Source organism: Berghia stephanieae, chromosome 6 (assembly GCF_034508935.2).
Source record: "Berghia stephanieae isolate SIO BIC M18660-M18661 chromosome 6, UCSD_Bste_1.3, whole genome shotgun sequence".
NCBI classification, from domain to species: Eukaryota; Metazoa; Mollusca; class Gastropoda; order Nudibranchia; family Aeolidiidae; genus Berghia; species Berghia stephanieae.
In genome coordinates, this window is record NC_088365.1 from 44808299 (window position 1) to 44815828 (window position 7530).

Sequence of the window (7530 nt, forward strand, 5' to 3'; positions counted from 1 at the left end):
CAATCGACGCTTGAATTCCTCTAGTGAAGACGAAGAACGTATCTCTAGTGGTAGTAAATTCCACAACCTTGGACCAGAATGCTGAGTAAGTTTAATGCAATAATGAGACCATAACAATATGGATTATCAGACTTTCAAATAAGTACACGTTGGTTTGGGAGTATTTTCAATACAACAATGAGCCCATAACGATTTACGTTATCAGACTTTCAAATAAGTACACGTTGGTTAAAGACTAAGACTATTTCCTGGAGCACAATGAGTCCGTTACAGTTAAATATGTAAGCGTTGATTTCAGGGTATTTTCAATCCAACAATGAGAACATTATCAATTTATTTTGTCAATAAGAACGTAAATATGTACAAGTTAGTTTTACCAGGGGAAAAAAATATAAACATGAACTTAAAAAATTGACCTGAAAAACCGCCCTTTAAATATCGGGTCGATTTAATTAACATTCATCTTGACAAAAACTTTCAAACCTGAGAAATTGCGAAGTCTTCAAGTACAAGAGTTGCCCAAGTTTTGAGAGTTGTTTTTTTTTTTTTTTTTTAGCCAATATGAGGTTATTTAAATCAATCAATATAATTTGAAGGACGAGTTTTCTGGCCAAATTTTTTAATACATAATGGATTTTCCGGAGTACGGCAGTTAACTGGTAAAAAATATTACCATTGCAATAATGATGGTCATTGCAATTTCGGTTGTCATACTTGTCAATAAGTGAACCTCATTTACAAGGAAAGACATAGACTCTTCTCCTCCTCCTCCTCCTCCTCCTCCTCCTCCTCCTCCTCCTCCTCCTCCTCCTCCTCCTCAAACCCCTCCTTCTCCAATTGCTATTGTCCGTTTCAAGCTACAGGAAACCGGGATAAACTCAGGCTTCACGGGCCTATGGCAATGAAAGACTACTATAATATGAAGTAGAAAACGATAGGGGCTGCCTGAAGCCTGTGATCGTAAAATGCTAACGAAAGAGAGAAAATGGAGAGGCTTCGTATGGGAACAAAAAAAATGGGTGGGGACATGGACAAATAAGATTCCTGCAGTTTGGGATTTTTGGAATTCCAGAATTGTTCTCACCCGCTGCATTGGTAAGCTTGCAAGGGCGCTGCAGGAACACAGTTTGGATTTACAAAACGTATGCGTATAAAAAAAAAATCTTGTATTCTATTCCTCAAATTATTCTGAATAGGATTATTTCTGAGTGACAGTCATTTGTGATCTGCCCTCAACGTGGTAATTTGTCGTAATGATCTTTAATTGAGCTTTTATATCGCGCAATATCCACTAAACTTGCTCAAAGCGCTTTACAAGGGTTCCCTGGCCAACAGCAACATTTCAAAAATATATTTAAAAGATAGATATTGCCGTCCTTATTGTTATAGTTATATGTAAAGCTTGAAAATCTGACGTCACAAATTGTTTTTGCTTTTTGGAAATTTGACGCCATTACGTGCCACTATTTATGGCAATTGGGGGGGGGGGGGGGGCGAAGTGGCCGAGTGTTTAAGGTATTGTAATGTGGTCCGGAAAGTCCCGAGGTTCGAGTCCCGCTTCCGGCACTTTCTATTTTTCCTTGGGCAAGACTTAATTATTAACCCCCAATTTGCTCACTTTGGACAACATGGGTGATTCCTGTTGACATCAGACATCCTGTTTGATGGATTTTCTATATTCCTTTATGGAATGCCTAGGCGACGGGATCTAATGATGCCGCAGCGGAAGGGTAAAAAGGAAAAGGATTTATGGGGGAAAAAATGGTTGGTTAGCCCTGCCTAGTACTAAGAAAAATTCGTCGAAATACGAATTTTAGGCTCCACATACAGAGATTCAATAAATCTTGCTGAAAAGGAAAGTTTAGCTTCATAGAGCCTATAATCAGGACTTTGGAGCATTTTTGGACCATGCTGAGAGCAATAAATTGTTTATTTCAAAAGCTATTTATAGTGACTTTTTCTTTTTTTCCCTTTGAAACTTCGAATTTTAGAAATTTCAAGTAGGCAGCTCTGCGTTTTTAAACTCCTGTGTAGAGAACGCCTTGCACCATGACATAAACGTGAGTCACATGACGGGAAATGACGTAGTCGGCCATGATGTCCCAGTTTTCCAGCGTCATCGTTAGTCTTTTCTCAGCCGGTCCTTTCAGGGGTTTTATAAGCATTAAGGCAGCTATGGGAAAGAATAGGGAAAAGCGAAGTGCTCGTGTTAGCAGGTCCGATAACCGAACGCAATTTTTGGGCTTGAATTAATTAACATTGTTGGAATGGACAATATTTTGTGTTGGTTTGAGAGTATATTACACATTACAACAATGAGCCGATAAAATTTGGGTCATCAGACCTATAAATAAGTCCAAGTTGGGATAAAGCAATGATAATTTAAAAAAATGTTTAAAAAGAACCATCGCGTCAATTCCGTATTTTGTCTGAATGGACGGAAAAAGGCAAGTAAAAAAAAAAATCAAACCTAACAAAAAAAACAAAAAAAAAAACAAAAACAAAAACAAAAACAAAAACAAAAACAAAAAAAAAAAAAACAAAACTTGAAAAAAACGAACTGAAGATAAAAGAAAAGCTAAAAAAACCCCAACAAAAACCAAAAAAAAAAAAAAAACAAACAAAAAAAAAACCAACAAAACAAACAGAAACAAAACAAAGAGAAAAAAAGATTGCAGATAGTCTGCCCGACATAATATATACCGGTTTGTGGTGAGTATAATATTATAAAAATCTTAACTCTTGTCTTTGTAATTTTGTACAAGTTCCCACAACCGCTTGGGGGGGGGGGGGGGGGGGGTCCCGATAGCTAGGTTGATAGAGCACTCGCTTCACAAGCAAAGGGAACCAAGATCGATCACGATGCAGTCGAGATTTTTTCTTATACCCCCTGTCAACCCAGCAGTAAATGGGTGGCTGATTTGGCGGAAAGTATTTTGCCATAGACTATCGTTCTATTCTAAGGATAGCAAGCAATTGCTATTGTCCGTTTCACGCTATAGAAACCGGGATAAACTCCGGCTCCATGAACTCAATGGCTCTAAACGACATGCTCCTCCTCCCCCACCCTCCTCTCACCCCCCAATTCAACTGCGCGACTTGAGAATGAGCATTAGGAACGTATTCAAAAATTTCAAATGCAGGCACTCAAGAAAATTATTATTGTTTTTATTATTATTATTATTATTATTATTATTATTATTATTATTATTATTATTATTATTATTATTATTATTATTATTATTATTATTATTATTATTATATTATATTCATTATTATTATATATAATCATATTATTCATTCATCATCATCATCATCATCATCATATCATCATATATTATTATTATTATTATTATTATTATTATTATTATTATTATTATTATCATACACTCCAATGACCTCACCTATATCATTTCACATCAAAATATTTTGTTGTGCTGTTTTATTTTCAACAATGATTAATAATTAACTATTGAATTTAATGATTTGACTTAAAGAATAATTATCATTATCATTATCATTGCTTTCAGGATTCCATTTCAGACAGTCAAATGGGTCCGAGATTTCCTCAAAGATAGAAGACAAAAAGTGATAGTGAATGGAACAGCATCAACGGAGAGACTGGTAACAAGTGGAGTTCCACAAGGAAGTGTACTGGGACCAGTTCTCTTCCTGATTTATATCAATGACTTGCCAGACAATCTATCATCTAAATGTAAAATCTTTGCCGATGATACTAAGCTCTATGGAGTAGCTAATACAGAAGAAGAAAGAAACACCTTACAACAAGATTTGAAAAAGCTTGAAGAATGGTCCGAAATATGGCAGATGGAGTTCAATGTAGATAAATGTGCAGTTCTTCACCTAGGAAAAAACAACAGAGAAGCAAACTATATAATGAAAGAAAAACCCCTGCAGAAATCCAATGGGGAAAAAGACCTAGGAGTATTTATTGATAGGAAACTAAACTTCAAGAAGCAAATTCAAGATGTTCAATCTAAGGCTAGTAAAACACTCGGAATAGTGAAAAGAAATTTCAAGAATCTGAAAACAAAACACATGACCACCATCTACAAGACTATGGTTAGATCAAAGCTGGAATATGCTAACTGCATATGGTATCCGAAGTTTGAGGGAGACAAAGACTGTTTGGAAAGAGTGCAAAGGAGAGCAACAAAACTTATCACACACCTGAAAGACAAAACCTACTGTGAGAGATTGAAAGAATTAAATCTCCCGACCTTAGATTACAGGAGAAGAAGGGGAGATATGATCCAAACATATAAAATAGTAAAGGGAATAGACAGGGTAGAGGCAGGATTCCTTAAACCAAACAAGAACATTCAGACACGAGGAGGAAACAGCAAGAAACTGAAAAAAGAACGTTTTAAAACAAATGAAAGAAGGAACTTTTTCATCTAGAATTGTAAATAACTGGAATAAACTACAAGAAACCACAGTATCAGCAAAAAATTTGAATAAATTCAAAGCAGAGTTGGAGATAAGCTACAACACCCTTGGAAACAAGTTCAATTATAAAAATTGGTCCAATCATTAATAGATGAGGAGGAGCGAAGGAGACTACACCAAGTCTAAAAGCTCTATACAGAGGTATCCAGGTATTATACATCAAAATATATTTCTAGGAAAACTAGATGCATGCACGAAGCCTTTTGTGTGTGTGTGTGTGTGTGTGTGTGTGTGTGTGTGTGTGTGTCTGTTGTGTGCGGATATTCTTCTTCTTCTTCTTCTTCTTCTTCTTCTTCTTCTTCTTCTTCTTCTTCTCCTCCTCCTCATCATCATCATCATCATCATCATCATCATCATCATCATCATCATCATCTTCATCATCTTCATCATCATCATCATCATCATCATCATCATCGTCGTCGTCGTCGTCATCATCATCATCATCATCATCATCATCATCATCATCATCCAAAAGAATCAAATTTACACCAGCCCCACATATTTTAACTCAAACCCAAGACAATCAGTTAACATGCCGTACCATAATATCACTTGACCACAAAACCCACATTCAAACATACCTTTATCCCCCATAACAGAAGTTTGAAAATATCCGTCTTCATTTCCGTGAGTGATCCGTAGTGAGAGGTTCGGATAAATGGAATAGCCAGTCGTTCGGATATTGACAATTGTTACTGGAGCTCGGATAAACTCCAGGCTGAAATAAACACAAAGTATTCACATGTGTGATTCACCGCTTTAACATGGTATTATGAGTTATGTCGTAATGATCTAGATAAAAATTAATGAAACAAAAATGAATATACCAGCTTCAAAAAAAAAAAAAAAAAAGCAAAAACAAAACAAAAACAAAACAACAAACAAACAAACAAACAAACAAACAAAAAATAATTAAAGAACACAATACCAAACATGGAACGTTTCGGGCTCAAAACTCTTCTTCAGTTAACAAAGAGAATTAATACAAACATAAATACATTCTTGAGGTCCCGGGTTCAACACACAAACGCTGCGAAGTTAGTTGGCCAGCATTTAAGCTTAATAGCCAATATTCTGAGAGTAGATAAGCGTGTCCATTGGTCGGATGGATGACAGTGATCGCAGAAAAAATAATTGACTCAGGTGTGGTAAGAGACAATCCCCGTCGACAAAGAAAAGGTAAAGAGGGATGGTGGTGGGGGGGGGGGGGGTATGACACTCGCTTTCGGATCGGAAGGTCCTGGGTTCGAGCCTCGCTCGGCGCATAGTTGAGTCCATGGAAAAGGCTCTTTACTCTCATTCTCTCACCGTAATCAGGTGTAAAATGAGTACCTGGCCGTTAACAGCGTTGTCTGTCGGAAAAAAAATTGTAATATCGCCTAACAGGCATCGTGTCTTGTTCTACATGTTACGTACTACTGTTACGTGTTCTTGTTGGTCATGGACCGTTTGTAAAGCGCTTCGAGCACGTTAAGTGGATATTGCGCTATTTAAAATCTAATTAATTTTTTGTTTTGGGAAGAAACTTAATTAATTATTAGGTCAAAATGAACAGAATTCTAGATCATCTTTCTAAGTTGCAGAGTCAAAAGTCACTATTTCCAAAGAAGGTATTGATTTTTTTGGGATCAATTTCGCTTTTAAAATTCAATGAGGTTAGTTCACGACTGAGACGCGGTCACGTGATGTCTATGCTGTGTCGGCCGACGGTTGTGTGCTGCTAGGGTTGTAAGACTCACTTTGCGGTCAGAGGTTGGATCAGGAGATCGGAGAAAACAGTACTTCAGAAATTTGATCGAACTTGAGCTTTGACGAGCTTTTATATAGGGAAATATCCACTAAACGTGCTCAAAGCGTTTTACAAAGGATCCCTGACCAACAGCAACACGTAACATGTAAAACGAGACATGACGCATGTTAGGCGATATTACAATGTTTTCAGACAACAGGGATAAACGGTGTTAACGACCAGGTACTGATTTTACACCCGAGTACGGTGAGAGAATGTGAGTAGAGAGCCTTCTCCTAGGACTAAACTATGCGCCGAGCGAGAGTCTAACCCAGGACCTTCCGATCCGAAAGCGAGTGTCATACCACTAGACCACATATCCGCACTGAACATCAATATTATTGAATGGGTATTGCATAATATAAAAGCTCAAGCTTTGTTGTTTTTGTTTGTTTGTTTGTTTGTTTGTTTGTTTATCCAAAAAAAACCCCCTGACATAATACAGATGAGAAGACAAGTCACCGTTATTACTTCTTTTTCTTCTTCTTCATTAAGGCCAAAGCTTCCGGCTGAAGATTGTACGGCCGTATTTTCAGTAACAGGGTTTTTTAGAGGGAAGCAGGGAGTGATTGAAATGGTTCGGACATGTAAAGAGACGAGAGAGGGAGAACATGGGAAGGAAAGTGCTGGACTTACAATTAGCGGGAAAGAGGGAAAAGGGACGCCCAAAGACTAGATGGTTGGATAAGGTAAAGGACAATATGAATGAACTGGGCCTGGAGGAGGAGGATGCTATGAACCGAGATGCATGGAGATGTGGCATTCATTACGGCAACCCTGCAAAAATGCGGGATAAGCTGAAAGAAGAAGAAGAAGAAGAAGAAGAAGAAGAAGAAGAAGAAGAAGAAGAAGAAGAAGAAGAAGAAGAAGAAGAAGAAGAAGGGAGCGATTTTTTGAAGTCATCAGTTGAAAGGACTTGTTTACAAGTGGTTGGTAGGGAGTTCCAAAGTCGTACTTACATAGAGCTTATCAACCGAGGAAACTTATCGTTTGATTAATGAGATATCATTATACTTAAGAAACCACTTTTCAAAATGTTATTTCATACATAGTTTTATAAAATAAAAATATAACCAATAAACTTATTTTGATAAGAGAGACGCAATGCTATGTTGACGTTCTCTCTGTAAGGGCACGTGTTTCCAAGTCGTACTTACCTTGGTAACTGTAAGAACTGCCAGGATATTGTCATTGTCTTGTTGTGTAGGCACTCTATATCCATGACGTCACACGGGCCTCTATGACACACCACACTGTCTTTTTCTGTCATG

General features: G+C 37.3%; 1 protein-coding gene across 1 annotated transcript; it reads right to left on the reverse strand.

The window, feature by feature from the left end:
* Nucleotides 1–533: 533 nt before the first annotated feature.
* Nucleotides 534–7530, reverse strand: LOC144975092 (uncharacterized). The gene is made up of 3 exons (XM_078918815.1): nucleotides 7417–7530; nucleotides 5052–5188; nucleotides 534–2173 (listed from the first exon to the last, which is right to left on the reverse strand). Exons 1-3 carry the CDS (start codon nucleotides 7527–7529, stop codon nucleotides 2019–2021), a joined length of 405 nt encoding a protein of 134 aa, XP_078774941.1. The 5' UTR covers nucleotide 7530; the 3' UTR covers nucleotides 534–2018.